Raw genomic sequence first — 24036 nt, forward strand, 5'->3', positions numbered from 1 at the left:
TGGGGACAATATCACAACTTAGAAAAATATGTGTTAATTCAGTCTTACAGTCCCTCCAAAGTCACTGTAAATGACATAGGTGAAATCTGTATGAATTAGACCTAGCTATAAAACTTAATATTTAATTGTTTTAAATATTACTTCCATTGAAATTCTAACTCCCAACTCTCTGAAACTTGAGGAAAGTTCAGATCCAGATTCAAATCTAAATTTTACAGGTTGGGCCTATCTCTATAAATAGTGCCAAGTTCTGATACCCTTACTTCTGTGGGGTAGCACCATGCTCTAGAAGTAGTCCCATTGACTTCAGAAGGGCTATTCATGGAGTAACCTACAATTACTACTTGAAAGAGTACTATATTAGAGCGCACTAGGGTACCTTTAGTACACACCAACAGGGTCTGCACAGACTAATCCATGAGCAACAGGTTAGTGTGCTTTAGAAATCACACCCCCACAATGCGCCTTATCCCACGAAGTAGACAAGCCCTTTGGCTCAGTGCATCGTGGTAGAACCTGAAAAGGCGGAGATTATTACTTAAGTAATGCACGTCTCATGTTAATACTTTCATTGCTAATCATAACTCTGCAGAATAACTTGGTAATCATAACTCTGGAGCAGTGTCTATGCTGTTACAAGCTAGCGAGCAATTTACAGTTAACTTCTATATAAGTAGAATATAATTACATTGCATTATCTTACTTTGCTTTTGCAGGCTGTCAGGACACTTCAAACAAACAAATTATACATGCAATTTATATATGCATGGTGGTGTATGGTGGGATAAAAGTTTTAATGACATGAGTTTGGGATGATCTTGCAAGTGAAAAAGGTGATAAATCCAAACATCTGCCACCACTTGCTATCACATATTTTGTTTCATAGAATCATAGAAATCTAGGGCTGGAAGGGACCTCAAGAAGTCATATAGTCCAGTGTTTCTCACCGACTGGTCCGTGGACCAGCACTGGTCCCTGAGATCACCCTGATACAGTTTAGGAAGGCAGCAAGCCAGTCCCTGGTATCAAAAAGGTTGAGAAACACTGATTTCTAGTCCATCTGCCTGCACGGACGCAGGATTCAGTATAGCTAGACCAATTCTGACTGTTGTTTGTCTAACCTGATCTTTCAAATCTCCAATCATGAGGATTCCATACACACTAAGACAATCTGGGGGTCTCAATGGACACAGGAGGTATTTTAGCTGTGACGGATTGGGAGGTATTAGAATTTAAAACTGTCAATAGTCCAGCTCTGCAATCTTGGAAAAGGGATCATTGTAACTCTGGGGTGAAATTCCACATTGAGGGGGACAAAAAGAAACATTTTGAACTAAGATGTTGTTTTTTTCTTTTTTGTTTTTTTGTTATTATGGAAAAGCAGTAGACTCTCCTCTGCACAGTTAACGTTGCAACCAGTTCCCACTATAGAGCATTTTCCCCTACCTATATCTTTGAAAATTGCTAGATTTACTCAAAAAGCAAAGGCTCTGCTAAATTTGAAGAAAATGTGTGAAATATTCGTCAGAGGTCATTAAAAATTACCCACATGTCAAATTTTACTTCTGTCTAACCTTACTGAGGCCTTGGCTACACTTGCAAGTTAGAGCGCATTAAATCAGCCCCGGGCTCCCTAACTCCTGAGGTGTCCACACTGGCAAGACACTTAGAGCGCCTGGACTCTGCAGCTGGAGCGCTCCTGGTAATCCACCTCCACGAGAAGCGTAGAGCTTGCTCTGCCCCAGCTGAAATGCCCGGGTGTCATTGTGGACAACACGTTGCATTACTGCACTGTGATTGGCCTCTGGAAATGTCCTATAATCTCTTGAAGTGAAGTGGCCACTCTGGTCATTGCTTTGAACTCGGTTGCAGGCATGCGGATATCCCCTTTCAAAGCTCCGTTCTGACAGCCGGCTGCTAATCTGCTCCGGGACACAGAGCAACCATTACTGTGGAATGCTGCTGCTGTTGCCGAGGCAGGCGTTTGTGTGTGTGTGTGTGTGAGAGAGAGAGAGAGAGAGAGAGAGAGAGAGAGGTGGGGTTGGGGGCTGATACCAGGGTTTCCCCCTGCCACTGTCTGAACTTACAAGACAGCATGCTGACACACTCTCTGCCCCCCAAAACACACGGTCTCTCCCCCCCACATACACAACACACTCCCTGTCATACTCCACACACCCCATCTGAAAAGCATGCTGCAGCCACTTGCACACTGGGATAGCTACCACAATGCACTGCTCTCTGTGGCGTTGCAAGAGCTGCTAATGTGGCCACACCACTGTGCTTGCAGCTGGCATTGTGAACACACAGCAGCATTTTCCCTGCTGCTGTCTCTGAGGGCCGGTTTAACTCCCGGCGCTCTACATCTGCAAGTGTAGCCCTGCCCTTAGTCTCCCATGATCTTAAAACCAGCTTGTTGTCATACCTCCAAACTATAATTAAATCTCCTGGAATATGTATGCAACCAGCTGCACATAAAGGAAACAGGTGAAACAAATTTCCATATTGCAACATTTCATTATTAAGAAATTAAGCACAGTGACTAATTGGGGGAGGGGACTCAGTGTCAGTTCTGTTGGTTTCCACAGCAGTTATGGATCCAGTACCACTCCTGTTATTGTCAGTGGTAGCTTTATGACTCATCCTATCCTGCTGACCTAAACACTTTAAATCTACGTCTTCACTGAGCTACATCAAAGGAAAAAAAAGGAAAAAAAATTTAAACTTGGGAAATTCCTGTGACATTGGCAGACCAGATGCCAGCTCATGCCAAGGCCCTTGGGCCTCACTGAACGCTGACAAACGCGTAGCTGAAACCAGCCTGGCTCACCTGCCTGTTACTGGTGTTAAAATAGGGGTTAAGCTTATAAGAATTTGTTTAGTGTTTAGACTTTATGAAATGCTTGTAGGATGCTGCATGTATTAATCTTACTTATAACATCTGTACCCCATGGCATAAGGTTATTTTAAGTGTTTGCATTGTAACCATCAGTAATTGTGTAAGTCATCAAACAAGAAAGGAGCATTAGTTAACGCAGACATGCTGGCTTCCTAAAGAAGGTGTTAGGTCCTACCCACCATGAAGGCCCATTGAGACCAAATGAGCCATTGTGAAACATCAAAGAATAAAGATGGTGATTGCTCCCCCCAATGCCCATGAAGGAGAGATCTGCAGGTGGACTCATCCCATCAGTTTAAACTCTGAGAAAAAGGAATAAAAATCCCAGACAAGAAGGAACTGTGTCCCTGTGTTGCTTGAACTCTGAAGGGTGAAGGTTCTTAAACATAAACAAGAGATCCCAAGTTGTTTTGCCTTGTTTAGCCCTAGGGGACTTATAGAACTTGCACATTACAGCAGCTTCTATTACCTTTTGGACCTAAGACCGTAACTCATTTGTGTGTGTGTATGTTTACCTGGTTTAACCTGGTAAATAACTCTCATTTCTTTTCTTAGTTACTAAGTCTTTAATTAGTTTATTATAGGATTGGCTACAAGCAATGTCTTTAATATAGGATCTGAGGTGCAATTGACCTAAGTGACTGGTCCTTTGGGACTGGGAATAACATGAATGTTGTTGTGATTTTTGGTGTAAGGGACCATCTGTCACAAAGGCAGGCTTGCCTGGGTGGCGTGATAGATCGGAGTGCCCAAGGGAACTGTCTGTGACTCCATGTTAAGGCTGTTATAGTGCTTGAAGAGATCACTCTTGATACCTGGTTGGTGAAATCTAAGTATAGAACTCACAACCAGTTTGGGGCTTATGCCCTAGTTTGTAACAGTCTGCCCTGAAGTTGGTACCCATGCTTGTGAGTCACTCCAGACAGCTTGACAATTTCCCAAACTCAAAAAACGTCCTTTTTCAAAAATAATTAAGATTGCTAAGTGACCGTAATATAGATACCTATCGGCATTTACAATACCCAAGTACTTAAAAAGAAATGCAATGAGTAGTTAAGAATATCATAAATCCCATTTGTCAGATTTCTTTCTGAGAAGTTTTCCCTGCAAACAAGCATATTAAAAGATCATGAGGGCAGAGTTCTTACTGAAGGTGATGATATTAGGGCTGTCAAGTGATTAAAAAAATTAATTGCTATTAATCGCATTGTTAACAATAATAGAATACCCAATAATAGAATACTATTTATTTAAATATTTTTGGGTGTTTTGTACATTTTCAAATATATTGATGCTTCAACCACCATTCCAGGGGACGTGCGTCCATGCTGATGACAGGTTCTGCTCGATAACAATCCAAAGCAGTGCGAACCAACGCATGTTCATTTTCATTATCTGAGTCAGATGCCACCAGGAGAAGGTTGATTTTCTTTTTTGGTGGTTCGGGTTCTGTAGTTTCCGCATCAGAGTGTTGCTCTTTTAAGACTTCTGAAAGCATGCTCCACATCTTGTCCCTCTCAGATTTTGGAAGGCACTTCAGATTCTTAAACCTTGGGTCGAGTGCTGTAGCTATCTTTAGAAATCTCACATTGGTACCTTCTTTGCGTTTTGTCAAATCCACAGTGAAAGTGTTCTTAAAATAAACAATATGTGCTGGATTATCATCCGAGACTGCTATAACATGAAATAATGCAGGTAAATGCAGGTAAAATGCAGTATGCAGGTAAAAGAGCAGGGGACACACTATTCTCCCCCAAGGAGTCCAGTCACAAATTTAATTAACGCACTATTTTTTAATGAGCATCATCAACATGGAAGCATGTCCTCTGAAATGGTGGCCAAAGCATGAAGAGGCATATGAATGTTTAGTATATCTGGCACCTAAATACCTTGCAATGCCAGCTACAAAAGTGCCATGCAAATGCCTGTTCTCACTTTCTGGTGACGTAAATAAGAAGAGGACAGCATTAGCTCCTGTAAATGTAAACAAACTTGCTTGTCTTAGTGATTGGCTGAACTTGAAGTAGGACTGAGTCGACTTGTAGGCGCTGAAGTTTTACATTGTTTTGTTTTTGAATGCAGTTACGTGACAAAAAAAATCTGCATTTGTAAGTTGCATTTTCACGACAAAGAGATTGCACTACAGTACTTGCATGAAGTGAACTGAAAAATACTATTTCTTTTGTTCATCATTTTTACAGTCCAAATATTTCTAATCAAAAATATATCCTTTGATTTCAGTTACAACACAGAATACAATATATATGATAATGTAGCAAAACCATCCAAAATGCTTAATAAATTTAAATTGGTATTCTATTGTTTAACAGTGCAATTAAAATTGCGATTAATTGCAATTTTTTAAATCATGATTAATTTTTTTAGTTAATTGCGTGAGTTAACTGTGATTAATTGACAGCCAAAGATTATATCAAATATGGATGGAGAGATTATTGTGCCAATCTGTGTGCCTCATCAGAGCCACGTAGGGTATGTCTACACTGCAGTAAGACACCTGCTGCTGGGCTGTGTCTGCTGACTCAGGCTCAGGCTCTGGGGGTATAAAATTGCAGTGTAGATGTTCGTGTTTGGGTTGGAGCCTGGTCCTGGGACCTTCTTCCCTTTTTAAAAATGAAGCCTGGGAAAGCACCTAGGGGTAGATAACACTCCAGCAGAATTGCTAAAATTGATCAGTGACCATGGTATGGATCTCATGTGGGAAATTTGCAAGTGTATGGATGATTAGAAATTGGCCAGACAGCTGGACAAAGGGAATCTTTCTGCCCTTACCAAAGATAAGAGATATAACAGAGTACAGTAACTATCATACCATTTCTCTGATATTGCACACAAGTCAAGTGTTGTTCAACATAATTCAGGATTGCATAAAGCAAATGATAAAAGCATAATTAAGGTTAAGATTTTGTCATGCTTATTTTTAGTAAACATCATGGACAGGTCACGGGCAATAAACAAAAATTCACGGAAGCCTGTGATCTGCACCCACTGCTGCTGCAGCTGTGGGGTCCCCCCACCGCCCATGGCGGCTGGGAGCTGCAGGGGTCCCCACCATAGCTTGGAGCTCCAGGACCAGGGACTGGGAACTGTGGGGGCCCCCCACCACCTGTGGCAGTTGGGAACTCTGTGGTCCCCCCCACCATCCACCGTGACTAGGAACACCGGCATCGCCCTGCCGCCCGCAGCGGCTGGGAACTCAGGTTCCCCCTCCCCTGTCCATGGCCACTGGGAGCTGCAGGGCCCTGCCAGCTGACAGCTCTAGCCCCACTGCCTCAGGGCTAAAGTGGAAAAATGTCACGGAGGTCTCTGGAAGTCACAGAATCCGTGACTTCCATGACATAATCTTAGTCATAAGCATAACTACCACCATAACAAGCTGGTTTTTATGAGACAGACATGATCAAATCATGAATGTCTGCCATATTATTGAAAAATGCAGGGAATACAGTCACCCACTGATCATGTGCTTCATTGACTACTCCAAAGCATTTGATACCATCTGACGTGACTGTCTCTGGAGGATACAAGCAGACGTGGTGGATTCCAAAACATCTCATTGAACCCACTGCAAACCTCTAGTGTCAACCAGGGTGCAAGCAATAGTGGGCAACAGTTTTCCACTGGGCAGGGTCTGAGACGAGGGTGCACTCTGTCCCCATGGCTTTTCAATATGGGGACAGAATTTATTATGAGACGAGCCCTGGAGGGTTTTGTTAAAGTGGAAGGAATGGAGGCGGGCGGGGGGTTGCTGAACACCTCTTAACTGACCTCAGATATGTTGAAACTAATGCTGCTGAAAAGAAGGAAAATTGAAGCCTTTGAGATGTGGTGCTTGCGTCTTTCCTGGATGGAAAAGAAGATGGATGCTTATGTTAGAAATATTGTTAGGGAGAAGCAACCTCTGCTCTTAGAAATCCACGGGCACAAACTAATGTACTTTGGTCACATCAGGCATAGAAATGGAAATAACTTCACAAAAGTTACCATGGAAAGAATGGTGGGGGGTCATCAAAGTAGGGGATGGCCAGCGAGCAACTGATAGGTGGTGTGCAGCAGTTTACTGGGAAGTCAGCTACTGAGTGTGCAAAGTGATCAATGGATCAAGAAGGTTTCCAAAAATTCTGCTATGATTTCACCAGTATTCAAAAATATTCATGGATAAATTCATAAAAGTATTCATGGATAAATGGACTTTATTTACTTTAAAGAAGCTATTTGGATACTAAAATCAAGATAATAAAAATGATACATGAAGAGAAACAACAATCTAGCAATCCATGGATCTGAGTAATGGTATTGTGTTGTGATGAAATATGCATTTCTTTATACTTGAAAGAAATTATCATTATTATTTGCTTATTATGACCCTGATCCTGAAAACACTTACGCACGTTTTACTTTACTACCATCATGAGTCTTCTTTGGTGATGTCTTCAATCCAGAGATTGTCAGCCACTGCTATCCATCTTTTGCAATCATGATGGACCATCATGAGTAGCCCCATTTATTTCAGCATGACTACTCAAGATAGTAAAGTTAAGCATATGTATAAGTGCTTGTAGGCTCAGTGCCTGTGTGGGCAGTATAAGATTTAGGATGGTCTTAACTGTTCATTTCCTTGCTGTGAAGTGCTTGGGTTATGTAAAGTATGTGATATTTGTTATCAATTAGCAATCTTGAGCTATTTTTAAGGAAGGTTTTGAGAGTTGGAATGTATATTACACGTTTGATAGTGAAGATAATGATGGAATCTTCTGTTGTCAGTTCGACAGATGAGCTACAGTCACATATTGTGGGTCCTGAGATAAGACCAAAGACCAATTCCGGACCTGCAGCTCTGTCCATGGGTGCCACAGGTGAAAACAGTTGCAGATGAATTGTGCACTGCTTTTAGCTTTGTGCCTTGCACGTCTCTCCTTGATTGCGGCAGTCTGTGAGCTATCAAAGTCTTTCTCTCCAATGTGGCAGAGCGGCCGCCATCAGATCTTGTCATGCTCTAAGAGCTCCCAGGTGTTAGGGTGAATATCGCAAGATTGGAGGTTGGCCTTAAGAGTGTTTTAGTAACATTTTCTTGATCTGACCCCCAAACAAGTTCCAGTCTGCAGTTCTCCGTAGAAAATGGCCTTTGATATTCTACTGTCAGACATACGGACCACATGACTGCACCATCTCATCTGTGCTTTCCCTATAAAAGCTTCAATGCCTGTGATGTTGCAGCTCCCAAGGACCACTGTGTTAGGAACCGTATCTTGCCATTCAACTCCCATTATCTGCCATAGACATTGTAGGTGGAATAGGTCCAAGTGTTTTATATGGCATTGATAAGTAGTCCATGTATCGCAGCCATGAAGAAATGTGGTGATGACCATGGTGCAATAAACATCTATTTTTGTTTGCAGTCGGACAGCATATTCATTCCAGGGATGATGCTGAAGTTTTCCAAAGGCATGGCTGACTGCACCAATGTGTTTCATAATGTCATCATCAATTATTGTGTCTTGTGAAACAACACTGCCTGAGTAGCAAAATTTGCCAGTGACCTTGAGTGGTATATCATCAATGGACCCAACTGGAGTAGTGGCAGTACTTTCCAGTCAAGGCTGGACCGTGACCTCTGTCTTTGTTTAGGCTGATCGTTAAGCCAAAACCTTTTGCTGCACATACAAAGCAGTCCCCAAGCAACTGAATATCCCTGAAATTGTGAGCCAATAGCACGGTCATCAGTGAACAGTAATTCACAATGATTGTCTTCCTAACTTTTGTCTTCATACACAGGCAATGCAAATTCAAGACACCTCCATCCATATGGTACTGCATACAAATGCCACAATCAATGTCTCTGAATGCATCTATTAGAACAGCTGCAAACATGATGCTGAATAATGTCAGAGCAAGAACACAGCCTTCTTTTGCTCCATTTGTGACAATGAAAGGAGCTGAGAGGCAGCCTTGGTCAAGGACACAAATCTGCATTCCTGCATGAAAAGATTTAATAATGTGGATGAACCTATTAGGGCAACCAAACTAGTCCACAGGCCATCTCTATTCAGAGTCAAAGGCCGTAGTAAGATCAACAAAAATTACATATGGGTCTTGATTCTGCTCCCAACATTTCTCCTGAACTTTCTGGAGTGCAAAGATCTTGTCTGAAGTACCATGCCCAGGGGAGAGGCCACCTTGGCTTTCAGGCAGTATCTTCTCTGCAAATTGATCAATTAGCTGGTTTAGGTGAGTATTTTTCCTGCAGTGGCAAGGAGCGAGATGCCACAATGGTTATTGCAAGAGGCCTGATTGCCTTTCCTTTTGTACAGGTGAATGATACATCTTTAAATTCCTGTGGCACAGCCTCCTGTTCCCAAAACTTTAGGTAGAGACCAGTGGGCTTCCTGATCAGCTCATGGCCCCACACTTGAAGATCTCTGCGGGAATAGCATCTGGACCCACTGCTGTGCCATGTGACATTTGCTTGACAGCCCTAAGCAGCACACAACAACTATGTTAAAAGAACATTATTAAGGTTGCCAAGTCCAGCACTCAAGAGATAGAAAATGCCAGAATTCAGGTTGCTTTTGTAATCTACTTCAGCCCACTTGTGTTTATGCATTATGATGCAATCTTTAGTGACAAGATCACATACTATTTTTTCCATATGACCCCTGCCGCATTCAGTAGCCAGGATGGACAGCACTCACTTAATGAGCAGCTGTTCGATATTTGTTTTATCCTTATTGTTCAGTGTGTGGGCTGATGCCCCATTTACTGCACATTATTCAAACCCTGTTCTGAAGACTGAATTATTAATTTTCTCATGGGCTTTCACAAACATTAATTTATTTTCACATCACCTCTGTGAGATGACCGGATATTATTATCCCCATTATACAGATAGAAGACGGAGGCACAAAGAGATCAAGGTCTAAAGTATCGTCTAATTTAGGATGCCCAATTTGAGATACCTATGATATGATTTTTCAGACCATGTAGTCTTATGCAGCACTTTATATGTTCAAAGCACTGCTCTCATTGAGTTCACCAGGAGCTGTGAGTGCTCAGCACTTCTGAATGTCAGACCCATGGGTCTCAAGTAAGGCATCCAGAAAATGAGGAACACACAATTAGTGATCATCTGTGAAAAATTTGGTTTAAGTGACTTGCCCAGCATTATACAGGGATTCTGTAGCAGAGGCAGGGATAGAATCCAGTTCTCCAGGCAGCAGTCACCTTACCCATGAAACCATCCTTTCTCTTCCTGCAAGCCCCTGCCTCATTCATGACAACCTTCCAGATTCTGCAACATAATGAAGCAGGGGTCCATGTACAAATAGTCTCCTTTACTACACAATCCTGATTCATACCCAGAGCATGTCCAACCTATGCACTAAATGAGGCTGGGATTCTGTGGAAAAAATAGTATGTGATTATGAAAAAACTGTATCTTAATGCATAAGCCCAAGGGGGCCAAATTAAGGTTGCCCAGGCAACCTTAATTCTGGCATTTCTTAACTTTTGAATGCTTGCATATATGTATTACTATTATATATATATATATATATATATATATATATATATATATATATATATATATATAATGATACCTGTCTGCAGCTGCTTAGAAATTTGGAACATTAGAAGTAGTCCTGGCAAGTATGGATTAGTGGGCAGATGAGACAGTCAGATATTAAAAATGAATATTCTATAACGCATGGTTGCAGAAATTAAGGAAATGTATCACATTTTCAGCACTGCTGCATGGATATTTCATAAAACATCTTTCATTCTAACCTGAGAAAGAATTTGCTTGTGTCCAAATATGATCTGAAAGTTTTCATCTGACGTCTTTACTTTCTTCCTTATTTATTTATTTTCATTTCTCTGTTTGCTTTCTCTGTTTAGTACCTGTGTCTGTTTTGAAGATCAAAACTGCACTAATTTGGGAAGCAGTTTATATAAGCCATAAAAACAAATTTTATTAATTTTTTTCTTTGAATTATTAACTTCTGAAGAACAAGAACAGCCATAAATGCTATTGTTTTCTCAGGGAGCAATCTGGAAATACAAAATGCATATTTCCATTTTAAGTATATTTTCTTTGCAAAAATGTTTGCAAATCAGGTTTGAAATAAGGGATAAAATAACTTGAAAATGTTTTGCACTTCAAAAATAGTAAAATATATTCTTATTCTTATTTGTAGACCACGCAATGCAGATCACTTTATGCAAGAAGCTAAACGGAAGAAGCATAAAGCAGATGCAATGGTGAGAACATTTTCTTTCCAGTTATGTTGTTCTGTATTATTTGTGTAATGGAACTTCTTCATCAGTGTGACACAGCTAGGGTAATTATAAAATCTATTATCAGGATGGCTGGGCTTGTTAAATTAAGAAGTGTTTATACAATCAAGTATTCATAGCCCAATAAACTATGACTTAAAACAAATAACAACTTACAGGGATCAACTCTTGGATAAATGAAAAATTCCATTTATTCCTTTGCTTTAATGAGTAGCTATAGTAATAGACCCAGATTTTGAAAGGTATTTCAGAGTTGTGACTCTCAGTGTTGCATCATCTAGCTGGTTTAGGAACCTAAATCTCATTGTCAAAGGGATTTAGGCACTTAGGAGCCTAAAACCCACTGACTGTCAATAGTACCTAAATACCTTTTGAAAATGCACCTAAATACCTTTTGAAAATGAGATTTAGGCTCCTAAATCAGTTGGGCATTGCAACGCTGAGCTCCACAGCACATAAATACCTTTTAAAATCTGGGCGGCAGTGACTCTATGAGATTTCCAAAATGTCTTTTTTTTTCTGGAGAGCTAGCTGGCTAGCCACTGGCTTGATATACCGTAACTGTGCTCAGTGGATCAGTCCAAAGCCCATAGAAGCCAAAGGAAAGACTCCCACTGATCTCAAAGGACTCGGGACAAAGCCTCACTGCTCCAAGGCGAAAAGACTCCTGTTTTCATTACAGATACTTCCTGCCAAAATAATATCAACACACAGATAATCATTTCTCTATCAGGCCTCTAGGTAACTCCTGACACAACTGACCATGGCAATAACAAATTCCTGACCCAGGCTTCGGTTGCTCTAATGGGGCAGCCAAGGTTTCCCTATAACAAAGCGGTGACTGAGGCTGTATGTGGAACTGAGGCACTCCTCCCCTTCCCGAGGTGTGCCACAGAGAACAAGGGAAGGGACATGCTGGGGATGGGACAGAGCACGCAGCGCTCTGACAGATCTTCAGCTAGCACCGCAGTCCCTTCGGCTGCTCTGAGGGGGGCATGTTGCCTCTGCTGCCCATGTTCAGGGGAGCAGAAATGTGACTGGGAGTCCACCTGCCTCAGCTGTGCTGAGCCTAAAATGCCCAAAGAAGTAGGAGCAGGCCTCTAATGTAGGATCCCAAGAAAATAGTATGTCAGGCAAAGTTGTGCTCTGGACCAGAGTTTATTAGTGTGCTTTTCCATGGTTTATTCAGGTTTATATTGTTTTAAAGTGACTCAAGTCAGAAAATCTTGTAGAGAACTGTAAATGGTGCATTTCTTTGAGGAAAAAATGGAGAAATTATTGACTATACTAAGGAGCTTTTTAGCTCAAGAAAAAGGGTGTTCCAGTGGTTAAGACACTAACCTTTGACTAACCTGGGACTTTGGAGCTGCAGGTTCAACTCCTGGCTCCATCACAAGTTTCTTGAACGACCTTGGGAAAGTCACTTTGTTTCTCTGTGCTTCGGTTCCCCGGCTCTGTTCCGTTCAGCTGTGCAATGGGGATAATAGCATTTCCCTACCTCACAGGGGTGTCATGAAGGTCAGAATATTAAAAAGATTGTGAAGTGCTCAGATACTACAGCAGTGGGGCCATAGAAGTACCTAAGGGAGATTGGAGCCAATGTACCATTCCAAAGCCTAATACCTTAGAAAGGAATAAGATCAACTAGTCTTTCACTTTGTGCAATAGATTTCAACTAGATGAGTTGAATATACTAATGGCTCTCTACAACCTTTTTTCCACCTGGATTCTGATGGAAGAGAAGAGGGGTCAGGGCAGAGAGGTAAATTTAGGATTCGCCCATGTCGAGGTGGTAGTTGAAATCATGGGAGCCAGCAGAGGGTGTCTAGAGAGAAAGAAAGGGGGGGACTGAAGACACAAACTCCAAAGAATAACAACAGAGAAGAGGAATTGGGCATTTGAGGAGTCACTGAAGGAGAGTCTGCAGGAGCAGTCATATAAAGAGGAGGAAAACATGGAAAGCACAATCACGCAAGCCGAAAGAAGGCAGAAAGTCAGGAGGAGAGAGTGATTGACTGTGCTGAAGGCGGCAGTAGATAAAGAGTAATGAGAATACAGATGAACCCTTTAGTGGGAGAAAGTCAATAGTGACCTGGGTCGGGCAACAGAGAGGGCAGAAGCCAGACCAGAGTATATGTAGGAAAAAGTCAGTGAGGAGGAAGCTAAAGAAGGATTTCAGATGAGATCATTGCTGTTGAATAACCCCGCAGAACTTTTAAAGGTACTGAACCTGGTTCTGATTTCACACTAGTATGAGACCAGAATCTGGCTGACAGTTATTTTCTAGAACCCTAGACTATTATATTCCCTATAGACTCCTTGATTATTTTCTTCTGACAAGAACTCGGAAAGTTTCAGGATGCACAGGCCACGATTTTCAGAACTGGGTGCCTACAGGAGGTACCATCCTTATTTAGGTTCTTGGTCATGGCCTTTATTTTTCCAAGTTACAGAGTAATCATTACCTTTCTTGACTTAATGCCAATGTGGCTGATAAACGACCTACTGACTGGGTTATTATACTTTTCTAATATTTATATCTTGTTTTTTTTTCTCTTTGTCACTAATCCTCCTGCTTCTATGCTGAATTCTCTGTAGAGGATGCCTTTCCTTTCTTCTATTTTGGACCTTTCTGATTCTGTCCATCTTTCTCCTGTAATGGAGCACTCCCTCAATGATTATTATTTGATAGTGTTTCACCAGGAACCTTGTTTGTATTCTCCTCCCATATTTGTTATCTTTAAAATTTCTTTAAAATGAATAAAAATATCATTGTGGCAATGTCCGTCTCTCTCTTTTAGGGTTTTATACTGCTACCCATCACTGTGGCTTCTGAGAGCCTTCCACAGAAAAACAATAGCTATAGTGAAGGCCCCAGAATACCTCATAGGCTACATCTACATTGTGACCTGGGGGGCGATTCTCAGCTCATGAAGATATACTTGTCCTAGCTCTCATCTTAGCTAGCACACTAAAAACAGTAGGGTAGTATGCTTGGCGGTGTCATGGAGAGTGGTAGCAGTGGCATGTGCTAGTGTAACTCACACACCTTCTGGGTGTGGTGTTGTGTCCCATCTAGTGGCACCGAGAGCACTTAGAGAGAGAGATAAAATTAGTCTGCTCTACAGCCTTAGCTAAGCCAGGTGGCTTTTAGCTCATGCAGTAGAGCAGGGGTTCTCAAACTGGGGGTCGGGACCCCTCATGGTGTCGTGAGGTTATTACATGGGCGATTTCGATCTGTCAGCCTCCACCCCAAACCCCGCTTTGCCTCCAGCATTTATAATGGTGTTAAATATATAAAAAAGTGTTTTTAATGTATAAGGGGGGTCGCACTCAGAGGCTTCCTGTGTGAAAGGGTCACCAGTACAAAAGTCTGAGGACCCCTGCAGTAGAGACTCATGCACTAAGCTCCAAAGGCCCCAGGTTCGACCCCGCTCACCGACAACCGGGGTCTGTCGGCACTATAGGTGGGGGCTCATCTGGGATTTCAACTGGGAAGTCTCTGAAGCTCAGGATGCACTTCCTCAGCTAGGGGAAGTATGTAACCCACACACCTCCTGGGCATGGTGTTCTGTCCCATCTAGTGGCACGGAGACCACTTAGAGAGAGAGAGAGAGATTAATGAGTCTGCTCTACAGCCTTGGCTGACAGCCAGTTGGCTTTTAGCTTGTGCGGTAGAGGCTCATGCACTAAGCGCCAGAGGTCCCCAGTTTGATCGTGCCGACCGGGGTCTGTCAGCACTACACTAGCGGCCCTGAGTACATACCCACAAGGTTCAGGCAGGTTTGTATTCAGGGCAGTTAGCATGGTGCCGTCATGGCTGCTGCCCATACTACCACAGCTACACTACTGTTTTTAGCATGCTAGCTCAGATGAGAGCTAGCACAGGTAAGTCTATGCGAGCTGAGAATCACATCCCTCGCTTATAATGTAGATGTAGCCATAGTGTAGGCGAAGCCATCGTGTTAGGCAGTTGGAATAAGCCTGAATCCAAAGTCTGCACATCTAAAGCTTGTGCAAACATATCTAAAACCCTTTAGTCTAGAAATTAGGTAGGAATTCTTACAAGAACAGGCTATCTCGTAAACTCTCTGGTGTTTCCTAGTGCTGAATGGGTTGGAAGGACCTGAAGGACAACTTTTCTTGCAATCTTTTGATAGATCTCCTTTTGAATCTTGACAGAAACCAGCTAGTGCAAATGTATGCAAAATCTGGACAAGAAAAGGAGCTAAGAATAACTTCATACGTTAAAACCTCAGAGCTTTGATCCAGGTCTAGTTTGTATTTTGGGCAAAAGTTCATCCTCATAATGATTTTTTAAATCTTACCCTCCTTAATTATTTTCCTCTAGCTCTCTGCCAAGAACTCAAAAAAATTTCCAACCATTTGCTCCTTATTTCTCTTAGTTACAGGCTAGTCATTACCTTTCTTTGTTTAGCATTGAAAGATTGTATTTACATCCAAGCATGATAAGTGATATGCCTATTGGGTTGTTATATTTTTCTTTGTTTCTTTTTTCTCCTTTTGCTGCTTCTTTTGTTATTTTATCCAAACCAGTTTGCTCAACCTCAGTCATAAATTCCCTTGGCGTTAGCTTTCTTCGTTGTAGTAGTGTTTGCTTCCTCACAGCCATATTTGTAAGTCTTTTAGAATTTGAAGGGATGTTTTGTGTCAGCTTGCATCAACCTTACCTATGTGTAACTTGTTTTGCTACAATTTGTAACCCTAGTTTGGTGACTCCAATATTTCTCTGTGACCTTATTTTATCTGCCAGGTGGAGAAATTTGGAAAGGCACTGAATTACGCTGAAGCAGCATTATCATTTATTGAATGTGGAAATGCTATGGAACAAGGCCCCATGGAATCTAAATCCCCTTATACAATGTATTCAGAAACAGTTGAACTTATCAGGTAAGCTTGTATGGAACAACAGCACTGTTTGGATATATTTTCCATCAGGAGGAGAACATACCTGAATGCCTTTAAACATGGGTAGAAATTACAGATGGAAATATTTAAAACAAAAACAAACAAACTACAACAGTCAATATTCATCATTTGGGGAACTCAGTGCCTAAGGAGGTTGATAATGTGATTATGGAATTTCCACCATTTGGCCATCAGTTCTAATCCAACCCAGATTGGTAGTGGCTGAAGATCAATACAATCCCATTGCTATTGTTTGGTCTATGTGAAATATGTTGGTAATCGCAATCCAGTTCCTGCTGGACAAGCATGCACACCACAACCCTCTTCCCCTATTAAAGCTGACATCAACAGGCATCCTTATCAACAGTCTCAGCTAAAAAAGGCAAAGATTGAATCATCATGGAGTCTGAGCTATTCTCTCATCCAAAGAGTGGTCCGTCCAGAACAGAATTAAGGCACGTTGGCAAAGAAAATTTGCACTGCCAGTGACCACATTATACCTGTTCTGTAGATAGAGAATTTAATTCCCCAGGGCAGTCAGCCAAGCAGCTTTCACCAGCACTAAATTCACTTTCAAAGTTTAATATTTTTAAAAATCATAGTTCTGCAAAACTTTTAAAACAAGTGTTTTCTTCCAGATTTCTCTGCTGATCTGACCATATTCTCATTTGTGTAAACAATTCTACTGTATTGTGGTCCCAGTTTGGGCTCACTTCTTATGCTTTTTAGTCGCAGTAAAGCCAGCTCAGCCAGCTGACTCTGACACGAAGGAATGACATAAGATAAAATACCTTTTGCTCACCACTATAAAGCTCTCTATACTTATTCCCACCCCCTCTGACCTGCACCATCACAAGCAGCATAGTTGCCCTTCTTTGTCTGCTTTGTCTTCTCTAATTACAGTATATTTACGGTCCTGACTCTGGCCCTGAATTTTGCTTAGAGCTCCATCTATGCATGTAGTTAGGATTTCATAGTTATAAAGTAAATTGTTTATGAGCTGCCTGCTAGGTATAGTCCAAAAAAGTAACTGGTTTATCAGGACAAGTGTTTATTGAAATAAGGTGTGGATTATCATGCACACAATGCATTTGCACTGATGTCAGAATTAGAGTTTGATTACAAAGATGAAATACAATCAGCTAATTACGGGGAACATGTATTCTTCTGGAAGCAAGCCCAGAGGTATTGTATGTTGCACTAATCTTGTCCATTGCTCAGGTGCTAAATCAGAAGTTGAGATTTCCAGGAATTGATTTGGCTGGTTAGCACACACATTCTTGAAATAGCAATGCTACTACTGTAGATCTTTGAAGAATTTGAACTGAATGTCATAGGACCAAAATAGCTGTGAGCCACATGCTGCCCTCTGCTACTCAGTGCTTGGAGGAGCAAAACTGGAGAGACAAGCCCAAAATTTGCAGTGTGAGGAGAGCACTGGCTCCATGATACGTTCTCTTCTGCCCTCAAATTCTGTGGAAGCCTTTTTGCATGAACTCTGCAAAATTGGGGTTCCACAGGGCTGGAGAATATTTTGGGAGGACTACACAAGGCAAACCAAGGAGCAATAACTCTCCAAAGCCGAATCCCCTTAATATTGTATGGATTTCCAAGGGAGTTACTGCTGGCTGAAGAGAATTAATTAGGCTGGGAGGGAGAGAGAGCTAATGGCAGAATGGCTCGAAAGCATGAACTGAAGAGCACAAAATGTATCTGTGATAACTGAAAGAATAAACGTAATGGGGCAGGTCCTCAACGGGTGTAAATCGGGACAGCTCCATGAGGATGTGACCCAACAGTAAGGTGGTCTCCTGTTAACACACACTGGCCTTAATACCGGCTTTTCCCCTTTTTTTAAGGTATGCTGTGAGACTAAAAACCCACGCAGGACCTAATGCCACTCCAGAGGACAAACAGCTAGCAGCATTATGGTTAGTACATCAATATTTACTCAAAGACTTCTTTGATGCAGTGAGTCAGTCCTTGAAAATCAAATGCTTAGTGCAGTCAGATAGAGGACTTTGGTTTTGTGTTGTCTGCTGACAGAGAGAGAATACTTCCTGATCCAAAAAGATCTAGACCAGTGTCACATGTTTTTCCTTGTATTACTGCCTGGTCTGCGTTCTGTTTCTGTAAATAAGCAATTCAGATTTATTGGCTGTGACAGGTCAGCTATGGCACGTCAGCGTAATTAATTTTTAAGTGCCTGATGGTCTGTATTTTTATGACTGATGTACTTTCCTTGTAACAGCGTCTCAGTAATTTCTTCTGTGTATAACATTTTAGGTTCAATCATCATAAATTATACTCATATTGTCTGAAGGGTTAGTATGTTGATAATTAAACAATTTGGATGAACTCTTTGAATGACTATTCCCAGATATATGCATTTAACTTAGATTCTGTAAAAAGTTGCTGAACAGTAATAATAATGTTATTTAAATTAAATTTAAATTTTAACAACTATATAGTTAACATGTACAATATCTATTACATGGTTATGGATTCTTAGTAAATGGGTTTTACAACAGTTTATCTATTCTTAACATCTATAAAAATCCAAATTAAATGTGTATTTAGAATCTATAAATTAAGCAATCTTAATTTATCATTTTATATAAAAAAGAAAGACTATTTAGTGATCTATTTTTAATTAACTATATGTCCTTTATCACTGCTTTAATGCACAATTGGGTGCACAAGTAAGATTAACAATAATTGTTTTAAAAATGCTTAAATGGGAAAACGACTAAAAATTGCTTTTAAAAATAGCTGACCATGTCTATTTCTGGGGCTTGTAAAGTGTTTTCCAGAACGGACCTAGCATTTTAGTCTGTGGAATTTAATTCAGATTCATAAAGCCACTGCATCTGTTTAAGCAGAAAGGTCACAGCAAGGGAAAGTAGGCAGAGCACTCCTTCAGCACTGCATAGCAACCCTAACTCATTGTCTGCCACGTAGCAGATGAGTTGACATCATTTGCATATGTACTGTAACCTATGAAGGTGGCAGAGTGAGAATTATGAGGACTGTAAGTCCATTGTATCCTCTGGCTCTGTACAATGCAAACTGGGCATACTGCCACACAACTAGTTTATCTGATTCTGATCTCCTAAGAAAAGACTGTCCTCTAGTGGTAAAAGAGGAAATTTCAAACTTTCAAGGTTGCAGATCTAAAAAAAGAAAACACTATGAAAGTGAATTACAACAACCCTGGCTGAGATTTGCAACAGTGGCTAGTGATTTTGAGTGCTTTGATTTGATTTTTGGCTGCACAATGAAGCTTAATTAGGTGAGATTATCAGAGGGTGAGAAGACAGCACTTTCGAAATTTAGGCTGCTCTAAGGTATCTCAAAGTGGGCATCCAAAACACCAATAACCTTTGAAAATCTTGGCCTCTGTGACCAAATGAAAACAAGTGTTACTGATTTTTGTTGTGTTACATACTGTTGAGCAATCCCCCATCTTGTGAATACACAAAAACCTGATGGAGAAGATCAAGCATTTTGTATGTATTATTTATTTATCAGTTATTGTTGTTATGTGTGTTACGTGGAATCCCTGCAAAATGGAGGATTGTGGAATCCCCGTTATTGGAGGTTTTTAAGACCGGGTTAGACAAGCATTTGACAGGGATGGTCTAGGTGCACTCAGTCCTGCTTCAGTGCAAGGGACTGGACTAGATGACCTCTTAAGGTGTCTTCCAGCTCTACATTTCTATGACTGTATAATTATTGTTAATTACTATTATTGCTTATTTATTTATATGGTATTATAAAGGTGCACGGTGCTCTACAGAAACCGTAGAGACAATGGGCCAGATCCTCCCCTGTGCTTCCCGTTTGTTCTAGTTATTCCTGCTTAGCATGTGCTTTGTACAGGAATCCTCAGGCAGAAGAGAGTATTCTTGGCAGCTTTTATATTACCTCAGGAAAGGCGTGTGACTAGGGAAATGTAGACATGTTAGGGGCATCCTTGTTCCCTGGCAGTTTCCAGCTATTTGAAGAGTCCGTCCTTTGGGGTCATAGTCATCTAACATGAATAAGCCTGAGACAGCTCTTATCTTCTCCATTGACTAGTCTATTCCTGGGTCATATGTCCCCAAGATTAGGTGCCACCTTTGTGCTTTAAAGGTGCTGTAACACATTTTACATGTGGTCTTCTTTCTGTTTCTTCTAGTTATCGCTGTTTGGCACTTCTGTACTGGAGAATGTTCCGACTCAAAAGAGACCACGCTGTAAAGTATTCAAAAGCACTTATTGATTATTTCAAGGTACTTTCATACTATATTACATTTTCAAATTGCTAATAATGATATGAGATACTGCATCTTTTCCAAAAGAGTAGCCCTGTTGGACCCAATCCTACTCCCACTGGAGTTTTGTCACAGGCCTCAGTGGAAGCCGTTAATTTCCAGGTTGTTATTCTATATTCACAAAAGCACATGTATTCAGCATACACAACTTACAACTTACTGAAGGAAGAGCAACTTACCCTGCCATGAAACTGACACATGCAGCCCATTCTCTTTTTTCTTGATTGTCCAGTGTGATTCATGGTGCTCTGCAACGAATAAGTTTCACAGTATTCACAATCAGAATCCACTTCAGGATGCACCACAAGGTAGATTTCGTATGGGTTCGGGACTTTGAGCTCGCTCCATATTTGGAATAACTTGTAGGATTCCTATTTATGGCCATCAGCGTATAAGAAGAGGCAAAGGGATAAATTCTTCCCTAAGGTATTGGGCTGGAGTCCACATTGGCTTCAGTGGGAGGTGCATGCAAGTATATCTGTGGTCAGAATATATACCTGCCACCAACTTGGCACACCTGTGCTTGCCTCCACTTCCTATCTTGTTTTCCCCAGATATTCCCTTCAATTCGCCACTCTCTCATAATGCAGTGCACTATTTTATTTTTAGTATGACAGGAAGTCATTAGATTTTTAAAATGTTCCCTAAAGTGACAATATTTGATTGGAAAACATCTGGAAATCAAAACATTCCAGATGGATCTATAACAGAGTAGGTCAAATATTTGGCCTACAAACATAATCTTTGTATTTCTCTGAAAAAAAAAAATTGGTGGCTGCTTCTACCCTTCAATTTGTTTTTATATCCTGAGATATAAAATCAGAGAGCAGTGAGGGTACAAATGCTCTGCAGTCCTGATTCTCTTTGGGTACCCTAGGTAGTCATTTGGTTTGGGGTATTTTAGTATGTTTTTTATTTTGGGGAGGAGAGGGCAGGGGTTGTCCCGTCTTGTACATAAAATGGAAAAAACTCCCCAGCACAAATATTTTGTTAATGATGAACTTTAAGTAGAGGCACAAATTTTCATGACCAAATTATAAACCCATGAAAATAGGCAGGAAAGGTGACAAATCTTTTACTATGAAATTGAAATAGATGTCCTCAAAATTGGATCTAAACTCTGAGGAATATTTAATTAAACTTGTGTTTCTCTAATAATCATCTTTAGTCTATTGGTAAGAAATCTATAAATATTGTAACACTGTACTTCTCCTACCAATTCAAATAACACATAGTAAAAAAGTCTCACAACCATGTGAAATGTCTCTTAACAGAAGAAAGAAACCTTTCTACAGAAAACGAAGGTGATATTTATTTTTTATTATAGTAACATAAGCATCCTACAAGAAAAGCTTGGGGTTTTTTGCAGGGCTTCTGCTGGTATAATAATTCTGCAGATTCTCATTAGAAAGCAAAGTAAAAAATGAAAAATTGCTCATTTGTCATCTTTTCAGTGGAAAACAAGCCAATTCTAGACTTCTTTCATATATTTGTACCTAAAACCTTTCAAAATCATCTAACATGACATGCTGACTGCATTAAAAAACTCTCAGATGTATTGTCAAATAAGAAAATAGATCAGAATTTGTCACACACATTTTTGGTGTAAATTTGGTATCTTTTTCTTTTAGAAAAGAAAAATTATTTAAATCTTCTTTTAAACTTTTTATTTCCATTTTCAAAAAATTAATAAAGCAGAGAATTTTAAGAAGCCACAGACATTTGGGAGTTAAAAATTTTTGAGAAAATAAGAGATTCAGTTCGGGTCATGAAAGCAGAACAAAGCCCACAGGCGAATCAGTGGCTATGGAGAAGATGCCGTAAGTTAGACTCAATTACACTTTCTGAGAGCAACTTCCCTCATCATACTGGTGTCTAACAGAGTCTAAACTAAGTAGGGCAGAGACTATTTTAATTTAAGTTGTAAGTGTCTCCCACCTTCTTCCTGCTCTTAGACTCCCTTACACATCAGCAGGATGGACATAAGTAGCTTTGAGAGATCTTGCTGCGTCTAAATGAATGTCTGAAACCAAGGCAAGGACAGTCAGGTCTGGGGGTTGGAGCCAAGAGTCAGAACCAGAATCAGGAGTCAAGAGCAGTGTTGTAACAAGGTAAGAGCAGGGTGGGAGCAGGACTGGGGACAAGACTGGGGTAAGGCTAGGACTGGAGCAGGCTGAGGCCTGTGGAGTCTGTCACCACTGTCAGGCAAAGAAGAGTTCCAAGCTATGAAGCTATTGTTTCTCCTGTGAGGCTTATATACCCACTCTGAGAGTCACAAGACCAGCTCCTGGTTTGTGGATTGACTGGAGCCTAACACAGGAATGACTCATCCCCGCATATGGCTTAATCAGGCTCTAGTTCAGGGAAGACTTATCACCTCACACTGAATGTAAGGGAGTCTCCCTGACATCACCGTCTGTACCGTCTCTGAATTTGGCCTAATTGATTTATGGCATCATAAGACCTGCATACACTTTTCATATTTATCACTGCTACTTTTTGCACCCCATCTTTACATTCTCTTTGTCGACGTTCATTTCACAGTCCTGTTTAAATTACAGGTTTGTAAATGGGGTTTTTTGTTCGTTCTACAGAATTCATCAAAAGCTGCCCAGGCTCCATCTCCATGGGGTGCCAGTGGAAAGTAAGTTCACTCATCGCACAGAAACTATGTCTGAATAGCAGTGAGAAATGGCGTTTGCTATGTTCTGTTATTTTCATGTTTTGTTCATGTCACCTTTACATATATATATGTACAGTTATATATATCAATGTTCTGTTACAGGAGCACAGGAACTCCATCCCCCATGTCTCCTAGCCCTTCTCCCGTCAGCTCTGTAGGATCCCAGGGGAGCACCGGTGCCCCTTCCCCCTCTTCCACTATCAGCATTCCACAGCGTATTCATCAGATGGCAGCCAATCACGTCAGCGTCACCAACAGCATCCTGCACAGCTATGACTACTGGGAGATGGCTGACAATCTAGCCAAGGAAAATAGAGGTGCATAACCTAACACATGTCCTTTAAAAACATGCCAATAAGACAATATATTGACCTACTATGACAGTGGTCCTACTGGAAGATCTTACCTTCTGGATTACAGAGGTGTATTCTTTTAGTCTGTCCCAAAAGGTAACAAAAACAGTTTTGTCAGCATTCCCACTCAGAAGAGGTCAAATATCGCTAATTTCTCCTTTATTTGACTGTCCAACTCTCACCCTTTTCCAGGAACAGACTCACAGACATCTGGTAGTCAAACAGGAATTAAATTGATCTTTTGAGTTCATTTAATTCTCCTTCTCCTGGGCAGTATTGCACTACTTTGTGGCAGAGCTACAGAAATGGATCTCTTTGGTCTTTTGTTCTTGTTTTACAAGAGAAAACTAATCAAGTGCACTGATGACATTCCCTTGTGGTGATGACTTCTACATGACCTCATCTTTTTGCATGTATTGACTGAGGCATTAACGTATAGGACTCACGTGTCTGTGGACACATAGAACACCCCCGCCTCTGAGTATCCAGACCCGGCGTAAATATCTGTGGTTTAAGTCCCACTACTCCACTTTAGCTCTGGCACGG

General features: G+C 40.9%; 1 protein-coding gene across 3 annotated transcripts in view; it reads left to right on the forward strand.

Moving 5' to 3' along the window:
* Window positions 1-24036, forward strand: part of AFF3 (ALF transcription elongation factor 3) — a 478017-nt gene that overhangs the window by 442251 nt on the left and 11730 nt on the right. For all 3 annotated transcript variants that reach the window (XM_084641601.1, XM_084641602.1, XM_084641603.1), the window contains 6 exons: window positions 11110-11173; window positions 15984-16120; window positions 17998-18069; window positions 20319-20412; window positions 23049-23098; window positions 23240-23454. In XM_084641601.1, the coding sequence (XP_084497727.1) occupies window positions 11110-11173; window positions 15984-16120; window positions 17998-18069; window positions 20319-20412; window positions 23049-23098; window positions 23240-23454 (632 nt within the window). The remainder of the gene's footprint in view (window positions 1-11109; window positions 11174-15983; window positions 16121-17997; window positions 18070-20318; window positions 20413-23048; window positions 23099-23239; window positions 23455-24036) is intronic.

This window comes from Lepidochelys olivacea, assembly GCF_965140295.1.
Source record: "Lepidochelys olivacea isolate rLepOli2 genome assembly, chromosome: 1".
In the NCBI taxonomy this organism is placed as follows: Eukaryota; Metazoa; Chordata; order Testudines; family Cheloniidae; genus Lepidochelys; species Lepidochelys olivacea.